The sequence below is a fragment of the Leucoraja erinacea genome, chromosome 2 (genome assembly GCF_028641065.1).
Source record: "Leucoraja erinacea ecotype New England chromosome 2, Leri_hhj_1, whole genome shotgun sequence".
Classification (NCBI taxonomy): Eukaryota; Metazoa; Chordata; class Chondrichthyes; order Rajiformes; family Rajidae; genus Leucoraja; species Leucoraja erinaceus.
The window spans coordinates 84,541,514-84,563,515 of NC_073378.1; the positions used below are offsets into that span (position 1 = coordinate 84,541,514).

The 22,002-nt window shown below is 42.0% G+C and overlaps 1 protein-coding gene across 2 annotated transcripts in view; it reads right to left on the minus strand.

Annotated features, from left to right (window-relative positions):
* jazf1b (JAZF zinc finger 1b) overlaps positions 1–22,002 on the minus strand; it is a 222,270-nt gene continuing 200,268 nt past the window's right edge. For both annotated transcript variants that reach the window (XM_055659944.1, XM_055659953.1), the window contains 2 exons: positions 13,486–13,655; positions 1–2,047 (listed from right to left, as the gene is read on the minus strand). In XM_055659944.1, the coding sequence (XP_055515919.1) occupies positions 1,871–2,047; positions 13,486–13,655 (347 nt within the window). In that variant the 3' untranslated portion in view covers positions 1–1,870. The remainder of the gene's footprint in view (positions 2,048–13,485; positions 13,656–22,002) is intronic.

A 22,002-nucleotide genomic window follows, 5' to 3' on the forward strand; every position in this document is an offset into this window, starting at 1 on the left:
TTGAATCAAAGGATTATTTATTTATTTAATTGTGACTTCTTACAGTTAAAAGGCAGCTTTTTGTGTGATTTATCTGGTTGCCTTCAGCTGCTCACACCTCAACTTTACTTTCAATAAAGTAACGTTACATCATCCCAATAGAACATATGAAAAATATAATTTAGAGCGCACTTTACAGACTTGACGATACAAATTGCTATACACAACAAAGTAACCCCATCCATATATGTTTCTTAATACTGCCACAAGGTAGAAGTAAATACTTGTAGAATGTAATTATTGTGAGTTATTAATCAATAATTTACATGCACTGATGACAAATTTATGCATTTTAACATCCAAATGCTGTTTTTTTTTTTAAAACAAAATATGGAGCAGTACCAAGAAGGGCACAGGCTATTTTGATCTCCTGCCAGGAAGCCAAGCAGACTTCGAAGAGACCAAATTTTATCCACTCGCTACAAGCAGAACACATCGCTATCAGTAAGGCTAGAATGGCAAACGTTCTTCACACACAGCACTGTGACACGAAGATGAAAGCTTAACAATTACAAATGGAATGCAGTGAGTTTCAGGAACAAGGCATTGAGATTATTATTACAAGATCATTCACAAAAATACAGAACCATGAGTCGGAGGCTTAACTAACAAAAAGAAAACTCCTGTAACCACCTCCTTAACATGCTTTTTCTTTGCAACCACAGGCACATGCAGATACAGTGGCTGTAGGAATTGGCAACAGAAATATTTAACCCTACTTGCAACAGGTTTCTACAAAGTGCTTATAAACTTCATCAATTGTGATGAAGTTGTTCAGTTCCACATAACAAAACAACATATTCAAAGTGGTATATAACTGGAAAACCATTCATTTTTAAATAACAAATTACCAAGAAAGAAAATATTTCCTAGAAGGGGAAAATTAAAAGAAAATACATATTGTTTCAAAGGCAATGTGCAAAGCCCTTGCACATTATTCCCTCTAGTTGAATAATTTTGATAAGGATTTGTAAATTTGTAGCTTTACATGCTGCAGAGACATCAACATATTTCCCACAGTGATGTATCTGTAATGTACTAAAACATCCATAACATTACTCCACACTACAAATGTCTGCTGATGTGAACCAAAATACTGCAGTCGACCCTGCAACAAATTCTAAATAAGTTACAGCCAGTGGAGTTAACTTTAAATTATGCCTACAGAAGAAAACTAGTGATTTTCAGCTTGGCAGCACATTATATTTCTCTATTAGTTTTTATGCTTTTTATAGTCAATGGATAACAAAATTCAGATAGATTAATAATAGACAGCCGGATGGCTAACCATTACTTTACACTGATGCCAAATATTACACTTCCCACTGCATCTTCCAAATAATTAGAAGCATTTTACATCCCTGGAGCCACTTTGACCAGCCAACTTTCAGGTTACATATCGAGTAAATAAAATTATAAATTATAAAAAGAACAAATTGAAGATACAACAGCTATAAAATGTCAATGTATTTACTGCATATAAACTTAATGAAATGTGAACATTGGCAGCATACACATTTGACAGAATATTTTTAGCACCTGATGTAATAACGGTGGACTCCAGGAACTATGAACAAATGCACATGTACAATAGCACATACTCTAGAGTCCAAAGATACACCATTCTAAAAGATACAAACAAATTGAAGCACACACTTAAAAGGGCTAGTAGTGTTTGAAAGGTTGCCGAATCCATCCTGCAGATGATGTCTCAGGTTGCAACAGCTTGTGTATCTCTGGATTGTTGGTTATAGCCCAACCAGCACAGATACATATTTTATTTATGTTTGGGTATATATAGTATATATTACACACACAAATGGGTACATGTTTACTGTTGCATTTTTCTGATAATCTCAGCAGACACTGGAGGATGGAAATTGATGGTGTGATGCCTCAGACCCTGTGCAGTCTTGTAGCTTTTCCCACAGCGACATTTGATTGGTTTGCGGACACGTATCTGCGTCCGATGGCCATTCTTGGCATGGTATTTTATACCATTTACATTCTGTTGGAAAAGCAAAGGAGAATTAAATTCACTTATAAAGGTACAGAATGTGAGCACATACAGTTGAAAGACATACAGATTGATTAGTGCTGTTTTTAAAAAAAAAGACAAATTCTAATGCTGTCCAAATTAAAGATAAAATCAGAAAACCTCTCAACCAGTCCCGGTTTCTATGTTAAATTTCATCAGCTGCATCAGGCAGCATGTCTTTATCTTCTTGAAACCAAGTCTAGTTGGTGTTTATCAACCTTCCAAGTTCTTTTTATGATCTGACAATGTTGAAATATTTCCCAAAACAATGAAACAATGAAACACATCATTTATTACATAGTAAACAAAAATGATCTTAGTACATAAGCCCAAGAAACATTCATGCACTATTTTGTTTAAGCTCAAAAATCACAGCTCTATTTCCGATTCTATATGTTGATTTTGTTTCCTTGATGCAACAGTTCACTTTATATCAAGGGCTTTGAGCTTTCAAAACTGTAAAAATGCTAAAATGATTTCACAGCAGCAGGTTTAGTCAAAAGTTACAACATAATGTCAAAAAATTAAGAATAAAAAAAAACATTATCTTTCAATCTTAAAATAAAAATCAAGATGAGCTACTGGTATCAACCACCTTTCTCTGTTGGAATTAACGTAATATATAAAGTTAAACCTTAGATACTTTCATTATTTCAAAAAATTTAGTCAGCAGAAACAGAGTACATTGGCACATTTTACAAACAAAAACAAATCACACAAGCTCTGGTGTCTCTTAACTTAGACAAAGTGAAAACATTAACTGATCCCAAGGGGCAGAAGAGTCAGGAACCCAGGGATAGATTTACAGAGACAGGCAGAAAAGCAGTGATATGGAGAAATACTTTTTTTGCAGAATGACCTGTAATTCATAAAGGTTTTGTGATCGTAGCTGAAATAAGAGGTAATTTTAGGCCATTTGTCTCCACGTTTGCTCATTCAGAAGGCATCCTATAACTTTGTTTAAAACTTGTGCTTGAATTCAGCTCCTAGCAGCTTTTGCTGAGAGGCCAACAGTTACAGTGCACTCAGAAAGTATTCGGACCTTTCACTCCACTTCACTTTTTCCACATTTTGTTACGTTACAGCCTTATTCTAAAATGAATTAAATTCTTTTTTTTTTAATAATCAATCAACAGACAATACCCCATAATAAAAAAGCAAAAACAGGTGTTTAGAAATTTTGGCAAAGTAAAAATAAATAACTGAAATATCAGATTTACATAAGTATTCAGTACTTTGTTGAGACCTTTGGCAGTGATTACAGCTTCAAGTCTTCTTGGGTATGATGCTACAAGCTTGGCACACCTGTATTTGGGTGATTTCTCCCATTCTTCTCTGCAGATCCTCTCAAGCTCTGTCAGGTTGGATGGGGAGCGTCGATGCACAGTTATTTTCAGGTCCCTCCAGGGATGTTCGATCGGGTTCAAGTCCGGGCTCTGCCTGGGCCACTCAAGGACATTCACAGACTTGTCGCGAAACCACTCCTGCATTGTCTTGGCTGTGTGCTTCGGGTCTTTGTCCTGTTGGAAGGTGAACCTCCGCCCCAGTCTGAGGTCCAGAAAGCTTTGGAGCAGGTTTTCATCAAGGATCTCCCTGTACTTTGCTCCGTTCATCTTTCTCTCGATCTTGACAAGTCTCCCAGTTCCTGCCGCTGAAACACATCCCCACAGCATGATGCTGCCACCACCATGCTTCACCGTAGGTATGGTCAAGAACACATATCGCTCTATTCCCCAGGCGGGTCTGGGTCTCTCTGATCTGATCGGGCCAGCGGCTGCGTCTGCAGGACTGGTGGGCGGCAGCTTCAACCACCCCGGGCTGCGGTGTTTGAGCCGCGGGACTGTTCTTAACATCGCCCGGGGGGGGGTATCGCCCCAGCGCAGAGGGAGAAGAGGAGGGAAGAGACTGCAGACCTAAGACTTTTGCCTCCATCACAGTGAGGAGATGCTGGGTGGACTCACTGTGGTGGATGTTAATATGTGTTTATTGTTGTTTTATTGTATTGTATTATATGTATGACTGCTGCAATTTCGTTCAGACTTCGGTCTGAATGACAATAAAAGGCTATATCTATCTATCTATCTATCTATCTATCTATCTATCTATCTATCTATCTATCTATCTATTATCTAGTTCGCCTTATTCCGACCTACAGGCAGAAACTAAAAGCTGCTAAGCCTGTGGTCAGAACAACCAAAAGGTGGACAAGCGAAGGCATTGAGAACCTATAATCCTGCTTTGACTGCACGGATTGGAATGTGTTCAGGGAAGCAACCGCAAGCCTCGATGAGTATACGGACACTGTATCCTCTTATGTCAGCTTTAGCAAGGACAGTTGCATTCCAACTAAGACCCGGACAAGGTTCAACACCTAGAAGCCCTGGTTCACCACAGAACTCAGACAGCTCCGACAGTCTAAAGAAGAGGCCTACAGGAGTGGGGATACAGACCTCTACAGGCAGGCATCCAAGTACAAGCTGAGAAGAGGAAACAGAGCTGCCAAGGAAAGGCACTTTGAGAAGTTGAGGAGCAAGTTCTCAGCTAGTGACTCTTCTTCAGTTTGGAAGGGCATGCAAGAAATCACCAGCTATAAGAGGAAAGCCCCCCTGCTCCTTGGATAATCGTCAGCTGACCAACAACCTGAATGAGTTTTACTGCAGGTTTGAAAATCAGAAACATAACCCTGGTACCCCCTCCCCCCCTCCCCAACCAACACAGCCAGACCCAAGTCTACAAAGAATGGACCCTGTACCCTCTCCTTCCCATTCACCACTTCACACCTACTTAAGGCAAGACTCCAGTACGAAATTGATGTAGATAGGTGCAGAAATACAGCATTAACTCCCTCAATGATTTGCCTCCATTTAGAGTTATGGAGCATTCGCATCACGGAAACAGGCCCTTCAGCCCAACTGATCCATGATGACCAAATTATCTATCTGAGCCACTTCCATTCACCTGTATTTGGCTGATATCCCTCTTCATCTTTAATGTTCATGTATCTGCCTAAATGTATTGTAATTGTACCCAGCTCTCCAGCTTCCTCTAGCAGTTCATTCCATGTACCCACCACAGATTTGAGCACCATTTGTCCCTGCTGTGAGAAGACACTATGGTGAAGTTGCTACAAATTTACCTTGCAGTGAATAGCTTTTCCATTAGAAATTCTACTAGGAAGGTAAAACATCTGAAATATTCTTTGAATACAGCGGTTGAGGAATCATTTGATCAAGGTGTGTTAAATGACTTTGATGGGGTGAATATGAAGCTACTCCACTTGAAGGGACATGCCAGAGAGTGGTGAATCTCTGGAACTCTCTGCCACAGAGGGTAGTTGAGGCCAGTTCATTGGCTATATTTAAGAGGGAGTTAGATGTGGCCCTTGTGGCTAAGGGGATCAGTGGGTATGGAGAGAAGGCAGGTACGGGATACTGAGTTGGATGATCAGCCATGATCATATTGAATGGTGGTGCAGGCTCGAAGGGCCGAATGGCCTTCTCCTGCACCTAATTTCTATGTTTCTATGACAATAAAAAGGGACAATAACAATAGTTAGGCATTTTTACTTTACACTCCCACAATTACAAAGATTCATCAGTACTTTGAGAAGAGCAAATTTCTTTGTTGTTGAACCTAAACTGATCTTTGAACCAATATTACTGAAAGCAGCCTATCTGGCCGCTATTATAGTTTCTGCACTACTTTAAGAGTACTTCACTTGCTGTGAAACTGTCTGGGATTCCTGTGGTCATGAAAGGTGCCATGTAAGTAAAGATGATCAAACTACCATCAATTTGCATGTTCTCTGAACATTCAATAATACAGGCATTTTGAAACTTACTAACGTGCTCTTTAATTAGATTAGTTTGCCCTAATCCTATCGACAATGTCGGTTAATGCAGATTCTTATGTCTGCATCATTGCCTTTTCTCCCATTTTATCAAGCCCGCCATCAATCATGAATTAATTCCAGGTCTGGCTCCTCACACACTAATGGTGTGCAAGATATCAGTGAGACAGCCCTCCTGAATTTCAGATGAGGGCCGAGAGACTCCAGAAGAAAACCAGGAATTATGGGGCAATTAAGAAAAGACTAGCTGTCAAACAAAGTGCAGACAGGATATAGCAAATTACTGGGATTTTTTTGTAAGAGTTGCTCTTCTCAATGTTTTGGTAGTCTCCAGGGAAATCATCTTTCTGTGAGAAGGCCATGGACTGTTTGCTTCCTGAACAACGAATTATGCCTTTACAAGCTCCCACTTTTTCAGACCAGAATATTTTTAACCAAGTGTTCATGATTCTCATATCTATGCAGTTTGTAACAACTTCCATTATTTAGCTTTTAATGTGTAATGCTGCATAGATCATTCTTTCATTTTCCTTTTAATGTTTATTATGTTGTCAGAAACGACAACTCAGGAACGGGCAATTTTAAAGGATTTGGTTGAATCTTTGTACTCAACTGCTTTTGGATGAACAAACACACTGATGCCTGGTTCCATGGAATGAAAAATGTGGCTTTACGTCTACAAAACCTGCCGTCATTTTCAAATTCTCACCTGTGGTGTGGCAGAATCATTTAGCTGCGTCGAGAGATAGCTGAGTGCAATGGACATGGCAAAGGTCACAGGATCAGACAACATTCCAGCTGTTGTATTAACAATCTGCTGCAGAATTAGTGGCACCCCTAGTCAAACTGTTCCAGTACAGTTAAAACTCTGGCACCCTCACAACGATGCTGAACATTACCCGGGTACTTCCTGTTCACTAAAGACAGTACAGAATCAATCGCTCTAACAACTGGCCAATCAGTTAACTCTCAATCATCAGCAAAATGATGGAAGCTAATGCTATCAAACAGCAATTACTCATTGAAAACCTATTCTTCAATGCTCACTTTGTGTTTCCCTAGGACTGATTGGCTCGACCTCTTCACAACCTTGTTAATAATGCCATTGAATGTCAAGGGTAGTGGTTACAATCCGTCTTGTTGAAGACTCACTAACTACTACTTCCCTGGCATTAATGTTACCTGTCACATCCTATGCAGAATGCTATCCAGGCAGTGGGATTACAATGGTTCAAAAAAGGAGTGACTCATCACGGGAATTCTCTCAAGGGGATTGGAAACTGGCATTAAGCAAGATATCTGTGAGCAACCTGCAACTCAGGAATGAATTATAAAAAGTGTTAGGTTGTGAGAGAGCAAACGGAAGAGTAATTGTGGTGAGAGCAAAGTGTTTCATAAGCAGGGAAGGGGAGTTGGTGCAGTCTGTTACACTCCTGGAATAAGGGAAACTTTGGTGTAAATGATCTTAGTAGGAAGCTCAGCTCAAGGTCAAGTAGAACTCAGAAGCTGTTACACAACTTACAACATTTAGATATTGGAGCAATATTCCTCAGTGGTTCTTCCAATTGACTATGTTAAGTTCTCTGGATTTGCTGTTCATGGTATAAGTGTTTTCTGGAAAGCAGGAGAACTAATGTACATGTTCACAGTGCTGGTCACTGCCTGGCTGCTGCTGCAGAAAGTCAGTCACTATAAAAGCTAAACCTAAAATCTTCAAGACTTTAGACGGGCTTTCTGAGGAATTTGTACTCAGGTTTTAGCAAGAGACTGAAGATAAGTCAATATAAAATATCCAGTTACTTCTTGCAAATTTCAGTTGAGACCCAGACCCAAGCTGGGACTGATCCAGCGATGCCCATTCTAGCAACTGAAGATGTGGAATTCTCTGCCAGAGAAGGCAGTGGAGGCCAATTCCCTGGATGTTTTCAAGAGGGTTAGATTTAGCTCTTAGGGCAAAAGGAATCAAGGGATATGTGGGGAAAACAGGAACGGTACTGATTTTAGATGATCAGCCATGATTATGTTACTTCTGCACCTATTTTTCTATGTTTCTAAGATGACCCACCTAGGGTTTCTAAGATGACCCACCTAGGAATGAGACAGGCTGTGGGATGGGAGGGTTTAGTAGCAGGAGGCATTGGGTCAGGGTTGAAGGTGGGAGGAGGGTTAAATGAGGCAAAACCTTATTTTTAGGTAAATGGGCCAGGGGAAGGGGAAAGAACTGGGGATTGACGATCAGGAATTTCACCACCTGATGGAAGCCTTAGAAGACCAATGCCTGGATTTTGGTTTTGTGGTGAGTGTGGAGAAGGTTAATTAATTCAGCAGCAGAGTGCTCAGACAAACAAAGGTAATTAGGAAACCTTAGTTAAAGGGGTCCCAATCCAGCATGGATATTACTAACACATGGTTATCCTGGGACTAATAAGGGAATTGAATGGAAAACACATTATCACCTTGCACAATGGACAGGAAAATTACATCAGCTGCAAAGTGCCTGGTTGAATTTACAGCATGATGGAAAGTGACCTGGAAATAATCTTTACTGCTCTCCGAGAAAATTCTACTTTCAGTTACAAAATGGTATAACTGTTATTCTGAGCAATAGTCCTTCAACAAACAATTCATTGACATTGTCAAGAATGTTACCTATATCTTTCCTGAGCAGAACAAAATAGGGAAAGGAAATTCTTCTTTGAAGCATTGGGCAAAACGTTATTGTCAAAATAACAATAATACTCATAGCATCTGCCAGAATTGGGGATTAACAATATAGCAGTTTTTGATGTGCTGTTTGTTTAACATGCTGTTGGCCCATGTGTCATTATATCATTAGTTTCATGAAAGCAGTATTGGATTCTGAGCTGTTTTTATACCAGAACTGTTGTATTTGTTCAATAAATGATCTATATTTTTTTAATTCACTTGGTTGAGTATCTTTTTAACAATATGTAGTTTTGACTGCCCCTCTTTGATATCGACAATTATCCATCTTGTGAGGTCTCATTTCTGTTTTTTTTTTAAATTTGTCTTCATTTGTATACTTCTAGTTTCTTTTGTTTCTCTCTTCCTTCAGCGGTTCTCTCTTCCTTCAACGCAGCACGGCATCCCCTCCATTGAGTCTGAAAGCAAGCACTGTCTGCAACGCGCTTTCGCCAAGGACTGCCTCAAACCATGGACTGTTTACCCTCCTACCATCCGGGAGGCGCTACAGGTCTCTTTGCCGAGCAGGTCGAGGAACAGCCCCGGCTGTGATACTCAACAACGTACCTCGGTGACTGCCAATGAGGTCTCATTTCTTATTTTTTTTAATTTGCTATGTCATTTGCTAAATGCATTTCGTTGTCTCTACTGTTCAATTAAAAATTGAATCTGAATCTGAATCTTTGCCTAATCTTCTGTAACTTAATTTGAAATTGAATTCTTGCTGTTTTATTAATCTTCCCTTGATTAAAGATCGACCTGTTGGTTGCCCTGTATACTCAGAGCCTAGATGCACTGCTTTCCTCTCTGCGTTAATAAGAACTTGCACCAACAACTTTTTGGGAAAAATTCAATAGTGGAAAATCTGGCAGAAGGCATTCGGAACAGTAAATTTTGGACAAGTGTTCAATGGCCAAGTGTGTCTAATTGTTATATGCACCCGGAACAATACAATTAAATTCATCCTTTACAAGAACATTAAATGTAACCAGACTACAAAGATATACAATAAATTATCAGTTACTCTAAGGAAACCAGACCATGATAGCACAAGCCAAAGTATGCGGTGCAATCTTCGTAGTGCAAAATCCACAGTAGTTTGGTGCTGAGGGAGGTAGATGGTTCAAGAGTCTGATAGATCTGAAGAGTGCAGCGGTGTGCCTCACCCTTTGCAGCGGCCCCTACAGCCTGTCTTTTTTTTTAATTTTTTTGTCTAGTTAAATGTAGTTGTTAGTGTTTTTTAATAGTATTTTTAACTGTGTATATGTGGGGGGCGGGGGAGGGGGAAACTTAAAAAAAAATCTCTTCCCTGCAGGGGAGACCCGACCTTTTCCCTGTCGGGTCTCCGTTGTCGTTGGGGCCTAGCGCAGTGGAGCGGCCTCCAGCCTGAACGACCTGGGGGCTCCAGTCACGGAGCCTGCGGAGCTGCGGACTTACCATCGTGGGGCTGGCCGGCCTCGGAGCGTGGGGAGCGGTGGTGGCTCGCTGCTGCGGCCCGACTCTGGAGCTCGGAGGCTCCAGCAACGCAGCTTCTGTGGACTGTCGGGATATCGGGAGCTCGCAGGTCCGGGTGGAGACCGCTTTCCGGAGCTCCCGCAACGCAACTTCTCCAGCCTATGTCGTGGGGTTGGAATGACCCGGAGCGGGGCCGTACATCGCACGGCGCGGCTTAATGGCCGCGGGACATTCCAGCGCCTGCCGGGGGTTCCAACTTTGTGACTTTTAGACCGGGAGCGGGGCCGAACATCGTCCGGCATGGTCTAAAATGGCCGTGGGACTTATCATCGCCCGCCTGGGGCTTCGACATTGGGAGAAAAATGGAGAACAGGGGAGAGAAAATACTTTGCCTTCCGTCACAGTGAGGAGGAGATTCACTGTGATGGATGTTTGTGTAAATTGAATTGTGTGTATGTCTAGGAAATTGTCTTTGTTTGTATGGCTGTGGAAACAGAGTTTCGTTTGAGCCTCATTGAGGTTCAAATGACATGTAATAAAATATTGTGTATATATATTGCATATTGATAGTTGGTGGGAAGATACTGTTCTTGAACCTGGAGATAACGGTTGTCAGGCTCCTGTACCTTCTTCCCAATAGTTGCAGCAAAAGAGAGTGCGGCCAGGATGGTGTTAAAATTAAACTGTGATATAAATGTTCTAAATCCTGGACTCCCTACCCAGAACCATCTGCAGCAGCTCTAGAAGGTGGCACACCACCACCTCATCAAGGGTAATTAGGGATGATCAATAAATGCTGATCTTGCCAGCAATATCCACACTTGCAGAGACCTTTATTTCTTTGCCTAATCACCCAAATTTGGTTAGGACATGACAAACATTGGGTGATGGAATAGAGGGGAGAAATTGGGAAAGGGCACAGCACACCCTTGGTAGAGATGAGGAGAATGTTGCATATGGCTTTGGGATATAGAGGCTGGAACACAGAGGTACATCAGAGACAAAAGGAATCTTGAGTGAAACGCAAAATGCCGGAGGAATGGATGATCAGCCTGAAGAAGCATCCGACCCGAAAAGCTGTCTGGGTATTTCCTCCACAGATGTTGCCTGACCCGTTTTACATAGAGGTATGTGCCTGAGGAGGAGAATGTTCAAGCACCAGGCTTCTGCAGGCTCTGCAGGCTCAATGTCAGTAGTTTGTGCTTCTGCCTCACATCTCCAGAGAACCAGGGTTGGTTCTGACCTTGATTGAAGCTGTTTAGTTTTTTTTAGTTTAAGGTAGACGAAAATGCTGGAGAAACTCAGTGGATGAGGCAGCATCTATGGAGCGAAGGAATAGGTGACGTTTCGGGTCGACACCCTTCTTCAGACTTAAGTTTTTTTACTTTAGTTTAGAGATACAGTGCCCACCGAGTCCGCACTGACCTGTGATCCACAGCACTATCACACACACACACACACACACACACACACACACACACACACACACACACACACACACACACACACACACACACACACACACACACACACACACACACACACACACACACACACACACACACACACACACACACACACACACACACACACACACACACACACACACACACACACACACACACACACACACAACCATTTACACTTATATCAAGCCAATTAACTTACAAACCTGAATGGTTTTCAAGTGTGGGAGGAAACCGAAGATCTCAGAGAATACCCACGCAGTCACGGGGAGAATGTACAAACTCGGACAGAGCACTTGCAGTCGGGATCGAACCCGGGTCTCCGGCGCTGCACGCGCTATAAGTCAGCAACTTTACCGCTGTGGCACCATGCCGCCCTTCTCTGTTTGTACTTTCCCCCTGTGATGGGCTGGGGTTCCTCTGGGTGCATGGGGATTTCTTCCCACATTCCAAAGATGCTCGGAATGGTGAAATAGCTCCTTAATACAAGAGAATTAAAAATGACAAAAAGGCTCAAAGGTAATTGACGGGCACTCATGAGAGATAAGGAATTGCAGGATTACAGGAAAATAAGGAGGAGAAATGGAACTGATGGGATTGCTTCCTTGAATGTGGTATAAACCCAATGGATTGAATGGCCTCCTTCAAGTCTGTGAATTTGTGACAACTTAGGTGATGATTCTAAAGTCTCAAGTTCTCACTCATGATGTCACCAGGAAAACTTCCATTTGGTTTCAGACACCAGTGGAGTGAGTTTCAGCATCACTGGAAGCTAAATCAAATTTTCACCTCAGGGAAGCAAATTTGCAGCACTCCATGTTTCCACACTCGACGGCTGCAATCTCACTAGGATCTGTTAGCTACTAGTGGATGAGCTATTTGATAGTGAAATAGCATTGACTGGGCTTTAGCTACCTAACATCACCACTTCTCTAAGAGTGCAGCATTTGACTGGTGCCAGCTGGACCATTCATTTCATAAATTATTTGTACAATGGATAAGCCGTATTACTACCATTGATGTTTCAAAGTCAAATTCTAGAAAGCTGACCGAAAGGCAGGCAGGGGTAGCTCGGTGTTAGAAAAGGATAAGTTAGATAAGGTTCACTTTGATATTAATCAAAGAATCCAAAAAAAACTCCACTTAATTAATACTGCATTATTCACATAGCATTATTGGTAGATGGGTATGTAAAGAATAAATATGTTGTCACATTACTGGCTGAGTTGTGAATTGACAGAATAAGCCTTTATTTGAATGTGGGGAGAAGGAAGACCGTGTTACACAGAAGATGAGACTTTGGTGATATGGTGTATTTAGATTACATCTGGGTAATGCCATTGTAAGAGTCAATGCTACATGCTGGTCATTTAAGGGGAAAGCACAACATAAGTGGTGATTTGATCCTGACAATGACAATTTATGCAGGTGGGAAATCTAGAACGGGGACATACTTATGATGAGTTTTGCATTCCTTGTTAGCCACCCAGGATTAAATTATAACTGTACACGAATATCGAGGACAAATCTCACTATCTGAAGAGTACTGTTTACTTGCTTTCATGATTACTTTCTTCTGCATCTTTAACAATCCAAAATATATCAAAGACATGCAGGTTTGTAGCTCTGTAAATTGCCCCTTATCATAGAGCTAGTTAAAACGGGGTTATCGATGGTTGGTGTGGACTCGGTGGGCCAAAGGTCCTATTACCATGCTGTATCTATAAAAATGTATCATGAAAATGTACTTCAAATGCAACTTATGGTTGAATCTCCAGATAATTTGCCAATGACGTGTAAAACTCTGCATAAAAATGTATAAATAAAAAATAAGAATTTTTCTTGAGTTATGAAGGCCCAATCTATTGCTATATGTACTTTAACATTTTATCCTAGTTAAATTATTTATTTTGATTTGCTACCATCCAACATACCTTGTATCTCTTCTTACATCCAGGAACTGGACAGGCAAAAGGCTTTTCTTCTCCTCCATTCATGCACATGGAGCTCAGAATAGTTTCTGAACTAATTGCACTTTCTGTGGTCCAAGACTCATCACTGTCTGATTCTTCATAATCAACCTCTTCTTCGTCATATTCGCTACCTGAGAAAGAAACAAAGGGGAGAATTCAATAATAAAAACAGAAAAGTGTTCATTTTTTAAATCAAGGCCCATAGTGCTGGAGTGACTCAGCGGACCAAAACAGCATCTGGGGAGGGAATGGACAGGCAACGTTTCTGGTCAGGACCCTTCACACTGGAAATAATTTGTAAAAGTCTAGCCCCAGAAGGACCGTGGCCTTTCCAGTAAATTACTGTTGTAATTAGTCACTACTGCCTCTGAATGGGACAGTTACATTGGTTCCTGACCTTGTACTGAATATTCTACATATGATTTTAAGACGGAGCTTATGCCATCCCTTAAAACAACCACTATTGTAAGAGTAAATGATGTTGGAAACCTTGGGTATTGGTGCTCCTGTGTCCCCAACCTGCCGAGGGTGCCAGGCTACCAGCTAACCCACCAAAGGGGCAGGCCAGGTATGTCTAAGATGTACATCTTAAACATACCTGCCCATTAATTAATAACATCTTCAACATTTACCCAATTTTTATGTAAACTTTCCTATTCCCTCCACTGTGTTCTTCGGAATGCTTTTCTGTATGTAGAACGCCCTCAATATAAAGCAGTTCAGCAAACTGTATATATTCTTTCTTCTCCATTTGATTCGGTGAATTTGGACTTAACGGCAATTTGAAAATGTTTTATTTTTTTTTTTTTAATTTATTAGAAGTAGTGTACATTACAGTGATATAAGCCAAAAATGACATCATACATTTCCTGTACCACTTCATATTTTAAACTTTAAAAAGAAGAAAAGTAAAGAGAGTTAGATAGAATAGTAAGTGCGTGAAAGAGTGATCAAGGGAGACCCTTAGAAACGTAAAACTCCAAAAAAAGAGGTAAGGGGAAAGCCAAAGAAAGAGAAAGGGAGAAAAAGAGTGCAGAGGGTATATAAAAGTGAAAAAAAGAAGAAAAAAAAAGATAAAAGGGATGTACCTACTTCTTATTTTTACTTATATTTGAAAATTAATGATTGTGATTCAGTTTTCTATTCACTTCAATGTCTTGAACACATGGATAACATCTGAGGTTTTTAACCCATTTCACTTTTCTGATAGTTTTATTTTACTTGCCACTTGCAGATTCTGGATAGTCACTTGCATTTGCTTCAGTGTGTGGATGATTACCCTGTTCTTCAACCGTGACAGTGGTTCACTCAGAATTTGGGGTTTAAAGGTATCAAAGGTATTTTATTAGTCACATTCACGTACACCGAGGTGTAGTGAAGTGAAATGCTTTTTGCCATTTTGCCATTTTGCAGCACACAAAATACACTGTTTAATACACTGCACAGTTCCCACTTTATTTCTGCTTGCTGTCGCTTTCACCAAAATGTTCAACTAAGTCCCTGATTGCAACTGGACCTTTCATTACACAATTAAAATTATATTTGTCCACATTAGGACCATATCCTTCTTTGTCTTATGTGATGTCTTTGTCTAAAATCTCTTAAAAACTGATTGTTTTTGATTCCACCTCCTCCTCAGGCAGCGTGTACAGATATCAACTACAGTCTATGTAAACAAAGATTATTTTTTAAATGTGCAGGAAGGAACTCCAGATGTTGGTTTAAACCGGAGATAGACACCAAAGCTGCAGTATCTCAGCGGGTCAGAGAGCATCTCTGGCGAAAAGGAATAGGTGACATTTCGGGTCGAGACCATTCTGAAGGGTGTTGACTCGAGATGTCACCTATTCCTTTGCTCGGGCTGGAACTGCGCTCCCGTGAGGGTCTGTGACGCTCTCGTGAGGGCGGCCTGGCGAGGGGCTGAGACTCTCCCGTGAGGGGCTGTGGCACTCCCGTCGGAGTGGCCCAGCCAGAGGTGGAACGGCACTCCCGTCGGAGTGGCCCAGCTCGAGGGAGGAACGGCACTCACGTGAGGGTGATCCGGCTTGGGGCTGGAACGGTGCTCCGGTGGCTGGGACGGCATTCTGGCAGCGGTTACCTGGGGTATCGCCTCAGCGCAGAGGGAGAAGAGGAGGGAAGAGATAGTAGCCCTAAGATTTTTGCCTCCACCACAGTGAGGAGGTGCTTGGAGGACTCACTGTGGTGGATGTTAATTTGTGTTTATTGTTGTTTATTATTGTATGATTGTATGTATGACTGCAGGCACGAAATTTCGTTCAGACCGTAAGGTCTGAATGACAATAAAGGCATTCAATTCAATTCAATTCAATTCAATTCTCCAGAGATGCTGTCTGACCCGCTGAGTTACTGCAGCTTTTTGTGTCTATCCTCTTTATAACTTCTTCCTCTTACCTTAAACCTCTTGTTTTTGATAAACTTACCATGGGAAAAAGATTTTGACTATCTACGCTATCTATGCCTCATGATCTTATATACTTCAGGCTACCCCTTGATCTCCTTTCCCTCGAGAAAACAGGGATAGCTTATCTAATCTCACCCTACAACTAATGTCCTCCATTTCAGATAACATCCTGGTGAATCTCCTGAGCATTCTCTCCAGCGCAACCCATCTATATGTTAGTTTGGTGATGAGAACTGCACACAATCCTCCAAGTGCGGCCTAACCATTCTGAAACATTTTCATTGATCAGTAGATGGGTTATGTGGATCGAACTGAAGTGGTCCACTGAAGATCGGTGTCAGGAGTGCACACAGATAAGCTGAGGTCTGGCATCTGAGGACCCACATCCTCCGAGAAAATGGCCCAGTGCCACGTCCCAGTTCTGCATCCCCAATCCTCCATCCCTATCCCACCACAGCTTCCCACGCAGGCTCTATCCACTTATTAACATCAATTTGTCAAAGTGCTGTCCTGAAAGAATCAATCCAAGCTGAAAGTGGTGGGGACATTTCTGCCCCGAGCCACGGCTATCCAGAAGTCCAAAAGAATCCCAATACCTTTCAATGAAGCAGGATTAATACTGTGGTATTAGAGAGCCTCCAAACAGGCTTTGTCAGATTCTGCCATGGGAAATGGAAATGTAAAAAGCAGTTCACAGAAAAATTCAAACAGAAAGGTGTACACAATGATGTCACCAAGTAAGCTAAATTAGCCACTTCTCCATTGAACCAAAACATTGCATGTTATACACCATGCCAGATGCTCCTCAACGTTTCCATCCAGAAGGTTAACAATAACAGCAGATAATTATCCCCAGGCGCACTGCAGCAGACGTTCTGCTACATTTTAGTCTCTGTGCCAACAATGGGCTCTATCACTGGTCTGAAGTTCTTTCCTCTGTTCCCGAGACTACGACTTTACAACAACCACTTTCATATGCTTAATCGTGTAAATAGCAGATGCCTGTGAACAAACTAGAGGTAATTGTGCAAGGGACCAGTGTAGTCATCATTTGAAGTCTGCACCACTCCTTCGGTGAAGATAGAATGTGCCAGGGCAGATGCCGGCAGTTCTTCTGACCACCATTGCCCACAACTCAGAAGGACAAATCAGCACTGCTAAATTTGGGATTAAGAGAAGTTAAACTCTTCAAATACCAATTGTTTTTGGCAGCTATTGCTGAAAGGAATATTTAATACCACTGCCAATCTCTCGCAGCAGAAGAACCTGGTTATCCCAACAGCCAGAGTTGAAAATATACATAACAGTTTGAACCATCCAATACTGAGTTGGAAGGGGAGGATGCGTGGGACGTGGGGGCAAGAATAATGAACAGCTTATTTATTATTAGATTTCTGCTGAATTTAGAGCAGTATTGCAATTGGAAGAGGCTATTTGGTCCTGTAAGTTAATTCCAGTGTTTAAACCATATATTTTCTCACTGTTCTTCATCAAACCACTTCCCAATATTGTTCTATTCCTTCCACTGCCGCTTTTATCTAGATTCCCCTTAAATAAATCCACGTTTGACATTTCAACCAGCTCTCAGTTTAGTGAATTCCATATTCTAATAATGGATCATCTCAATTTCTACCACATCAAACTCTTCCATCATCTTAACAATCTTTAACAATCACACTTTACTGTTTTCTGCTTTCTAGTTTCGAGAAACCAGCATGATCCATCCTTCCATTATACCTTCCTCATCGCTTGCTTCACCTGTATGATAACTTTCAGTGATTCTTGTACAAGGATTCATGGATAAGGACACCCAGATATCTCAGAATACTTATACTCGCTGATCATTTCAAAATAAACATATTTTATTTGAATAATGTTTTTCTTCCAAAGTAGAAGCTGTGGTGGTATTTGAATTTTGGATGGACAATTTACATATAATATACCACCTGCCATGTCCTTGCCCATTCACTTAATCTGCATATATCCCCCTGAAGTTTTCTGTATCTTCCTCACAATCCACATTGACCAGCCTGGTATCGTCACAGACATGGGTGTATTACAGTACTCATCCAAATCGCTGACATAGGTTAGCAACAGTGAGGGCACAAGAACAAATCTCCACAGCATACCACGAGTCATAGCCAGGAAATAAACCCGTTAATTACTATTTTCTGTCTGCCTGTGAATCTATCCTCAATCCCCACTATGTATATTACATCCCTGTGCGCATTTTGTGTGTGTGTGTGTGTGTGTGTGTGTGTGTGTGTGTGTGTGTGTGTGTGTGTGTGTGTGTGTGTGTGTGTGTGTGTGTGTGTGTGTGTGTGTGTGTGTGTGTGTGTGTGTGTGTGTGTGTGTGTGTGTGTGTGTGTGTGTGTGTGTGTGTGTGTCTGTGTGTGTGTGTGTCTATATATATGTGTGTTTGTATGTGTGTGTGTGTGTGTGTATGTGTGTGTGTGTGTGTGTGTGTGTGTGTGTGTGTGTGTGTGTGTGTGTGTGTGTGTGTGTGTGTGTGTGTGTGTGTGTGTGTGTGTGTGTGTGTGTGTGTGTGTGTGTGTGTGTGTGTGTGTGTGTGTGTGTGTGTGTGTGTGTGTCCGTCCAAAAACACCAGACGAGCTAGTTCTGCCAATTATAGTTGCAAAAACTAATAGGTTTTGTCAAACATGATCTTTCATAAATGTATGTTGGCTTATTTGCTGTATCACCCAATACCATCCCTAAATTGGAAATTAAATGTTGGTCCAAGTAATATGCCACATTTTAGGTTAAATACTTTTTAAAGTTGCTGCTCCAATTTTTCTTGGTAATAATGGGCAAATCTACCACAAGAGCATTTTATCTATATTATTTCTAAAACTCTCACCTTGACCACTTCCGGCTTGCTTTTAAAAACAAATCGCGCAAAAGCTGTACCCTTTATCGCTAGGATTCCCCCCACCTTACTCACCGTTCTCTCTTCCAAACACACCAAGTTTTGTTCCGATCGGTGGAAGATTACAAAAGTTATGAAGGTTTAAAAAATCGTGTGGTCAGCAGATTGGCCTTCTCGCCTGTCTGTCACCATGAAGGTAATGCCCCTTCCGGCACCCGCTGGAGAATAAAACCCTGGAGGCGGGGCTGAGTCCACAAGTGCTGATTGAGTCTGCAAGAGTGGAGTCGGGAAAGTCGCTGTGTGGTGCCGCGGCAGGTGGCCCCTGAGTAGAGTTCCCACCATCCCCCCGCCCCCCCCCCCCCTTCTCCCCTTACCTCCCTCCTCCTCCTCACACACACCCTTTCCTCCCCCCCCCCCCATACACCCCCTCCCCCCCACACACCCACACCCCCCCTTTACCCCTCTCCTTTTCCACCCCCCCATACCATTTTATTGAAAGGCTAAGCAGCGCTGTTGTTGAATCTGTTACGAACATGACCTTGATACAACTTTGGTATCGGGTGGACTGATTTAATTGTTCCCGCCATTTTTGTGAACAGAAATGAACAAATAGGATGTGGAATTGCATAATTCAGTTTCGAAGCCATACATTCTAACAGTATTACAATCCTTGCAGCAAACCACACAACACTGTAACGGGAATTAATGTGCGACGAGGCATGACGCCACTGCACTGCATGGCGATCAGCCAGATATCAGCCCCTCAGACAAGGGAAGACTGTACCTAGGACCGTACTGGAAGCTGGCTCTAAGGCAAGGCAGTTGGCGATCACAAAGTCGGTAAAAATATTTCTCCAATGTATGAGATTGGCTCTTTTGGTGTTTTCCTACACAGCTAACAGACTGCATAGATAAAAGCTATTATAAACATTAATAAATATCATAACCCTAAGAAACGTTTCCTGCCCAAAAGTAGTTGGTATTGTTTTAACACTAAAGCTCACTGGTTAGAGGAAAAAGCTGTAAACTACTGATATTTTTATAATCAAATTACAGAAGGGCAAAAACTCTACTGCTCTGCATTCTGAATAATAATTAGTCATTACCATTCAACTGTGGCATAATGTAGGCATTATGAATGACAGTTAGCTGGACTATTGGGAGATGTGCAAGCCTTGCTCCAGCCGTACAAGACATCTGTCTGCAAAAAAACCCACTTTTCAATAAGCACTAGAGGTGCTCCAAAGCTGCCCAGGCTGCTCAAAGAAGCAATATGGTGCCAAAGAGCAACTACGGTACTTTTCAAGGTAATGTTGCAGTAACTTACAAAGTCAATTACCAACCGAACAGGCTGACTCAAACAGTTTATAAAGCTAAACTTTCCATTCTCCTCTCTTCCTATACTGAACCCCCAATACCATGTGCTTTAAGTTTGTATACTAATCTCTTATGTGGGACCTTGTCGAAAGCCTTCTGAAAGTCCAGATATAACACGTCCACTGGTTCTCCCTTATCCACTCTACTAGTTACATCCTCGAACAATTCTATAAGATTCGTCAGACATGATTTACCTTTCATAAATCCATGCTGACTTTGTCCAATGAATTCACCACTTTCCAAATGTGCTGCTATCCCATCTTTAATAACTGACTCTAGCAGTTTCCCCACTACCGATGTTAGACTAACTGGTCTGTAATTCCCCATTTTCTCTCTCCCTCCCTTTTTAAAAAGTGGGGTTACATTAGCTACCCTCCAATCCTCAGGAACTACTCCAGAATCTAAAGAGTTTTGAAAAATTATCAGTAATGCATCCACTATTTCTGGGGCTACTTCCTTAAGTACTCTGGGATGCAGCCTATCTGGCCCAGGAGATTAATCGGCCTTTAATCCATTCAATTTACCTAACACGAGTTCCCGGCTAACCTGGATTTCACTCAGTTCCTCCATCTCATTTGACCCCTGCTATTTCCGACAGATTATTTAAGTCTTCCTCAGTGAAGACAGAACCAAAGTAGGTATTCAATTGGTTTGCCATGTCCTTGTTCCCCATGATCAATTCACCTGTTTCTGACTGCAAGGGACCTACATTTGTTTTAACTAATCTTTTCCTCTTCACATATCTATAAAAACTTTTGCAGTCAGTTTTTATGTTCGCTGCCAGTTTTCTTTCATAATCTATTTTCCCTTTCCTAATTAAGCCATTTGTCCTCCTCTGCTGGACTGAATTTCTCCCAGTCCTCTGGTAGGATGTTTTTTTCTGGCTAATTTGTATGCTTCATCTTTTGTTCTGATACTATCCCTGATTTCCGTTGTTATCCACGGATGCACTACCTTTCCTGATTTATTCATTTGCCAGACTGGGATGAACAATTGTTGTAGTTCATCCATGCAGTCTTTAAATGCCTTCAATTGCATATCCACTGTCAACCCTTTAAGAATCAATTGCCAGTCTATCTTGGCCAATTCACGTCTCATACCCTTTCTTTAAGTTCAGAACCCTTGTTTCTGAATTAACAATGTCACTCTCCATCCTAATGAAGAGCTCAACCATATTATGGTCACTCTTGCCCAAGGGGCCACGCACAAGACTGCTAACTAACCCTTCCTCATTCAATTGATTTATCTTTATAAAGTTATGAAGTGAACTGTTAAATAAAAATGATAAATAACAAATGTAGAGCTAGGGTTAGGATTAGGGTTAGGTCAGTTGGTTATTCAGTCGGCCGTTCAGACGGGTTAATCAGTCGGTTGGTCAGTTAGTTATTCAGTCGGTCGGTCAGTCGGTCTTGTCGGTAGGCCGATGAATGCTGTGGAGGATTGGCCGGGCTTTTGGACCATCGGTGGGTGGTGAGAGAATCCGGTCGGTCGGTGGGTGGTGAGAGGGGTCGGCTGGGTCGGGCCGACGGTGGGTGGTGAGAGGGGTCGGTGGGTGGGTGGTGAGAGGGGTCGGCTGGGTCGGGCCGACGGTGGGTGGTGAGAGTGGTCGGATGGCCAGTGGATGCTGCGAGTGGTCGGTCGGGCTGTCGGTAGGCCGGTGTTGCAGCGAGCCTGCGGGTGGCCTGATGGAGCCGGCACTATGGTGATGCTGAAGGTGTGCAGGGCAGTGCTGCTCCCCACCATCATCACCATGATGATCCAGAAGGGCATGCTGGCCGAGGTGGACGCCTTGCGGGGCCACACATACGGA